The 987-nt window shown below is 44.0% G+C and overlaps 1 protein-coding gene across 1 annotated transcript; it reads left to right on the plus strand.

The window, feature by feature from the left end:
* The first annotated feature begins 170 nt into the window (after nt 1-170).
* On the plus strand, nt 171-770 carry LOC108757970 (uncharacterized). Its single transcript, XM_018502672.1, has one exon. The coding sequence runs from the start codon at nt 171-173 to the stop codon at nt 768-770; it is 600 nt and encodes a 199-aa protein (XP_018358174.1).
* Nucleotides 771-987: the final 217 nt, after the last annotated feature.

Below are 987 nucleotides of genomic sequence, written 5' to 3' on the forward strand. Positions count from 1 at the left end.
CCTTAAGAGAGGGAAAGAGGCGTAACGCTAAGAATCACAAGGCGTACCTAGTTATCTTCGTATGCTTCGTTACCAAGGCAGTTCATATTGAACTCGTAAGCGATCTGACTACCGAGGCCTTCCTCGGTGCTTTTAAGCGTTTCATATCTCGGCGGGGAAAACCGATCCACATGTTTTCGGACAACGGAACCACCTTTGTGAGCGCTCATAGGCAGCTCAAAGAGCTATACGAGTTTTACAATCAATCGCAAACACAGGATCGAATTGCGCAATTTTTAAGCAATCAAGAGATATCCTGGAACTTTATTCCGCCAAATGCTTCCCACTTCGGCGGATTGTGGGAGGCGGCGGTCAAGTCAGCAAAACTGCACATGACTCGCATTGTAGATAAGGCTCATTTAACTTTTGAAGAGCTACAAATCGTCCTCTGTGAAATAGAAGCGATCCTTAACTCACGGCCTATCACAGAATTAAGTTCGGATCCGAATGACATGTCACATTTAACACCGGGACATTTTTTGGTTGGCACTGCACTAAATAGCTTTCCTTCCAGAGACCTCAACGACGTTCCAGAGAACCGATTACTAAGATGGCAAAGGCTCGAGCAGATTCGGCAGCATTTTTGGCGGCGGTGGAGCACCGAGTACTTGCAGTCATTGCAAGAGCGAAATAAGTGGAAAATGAGCAAGGGTAACCAGTTACTGTCCAATCAGCTCGTCCTCGTGAAACAGCCGAATCTAGCGCCATTGAATTGGATTTTAGGATTTTAGGATTTTAGAATCCATCCAGGCTCTGACGGCGTGGCTCGAACAGCCACGGTGCAAACTTCTAAGGGTTCGCTTATGAGACCTTTAACAAAATTAGCGATTTTACCGCTTGAAACTTAACTTGTAAGGTTATATTATGTAATGGTTAGGTTTAAGATACCCCATGTAATTTTAAGTAATCCTTATAGTTATGCTCGAAACTCTATGTTACTTATATTAT

Source organism: Trachymyrmex cornetzi, unplaced genomic scaffold (assembly GCF_001594075.2).
Source record: "Trachymyrmex cornetzi isolate Tcor2-1 unplaced genomic scaffold, Tcor1.1 scaffold1489, whole genome shotgun sequence".
NCBI classification, from domain to species: domain Eukaryota; kingdom Metazoa; phylum Arthropoda; class Insecta; order Hymenoptera; family Formicidae; genus Trachymyrmex; species Trachymyrmex cornetzi.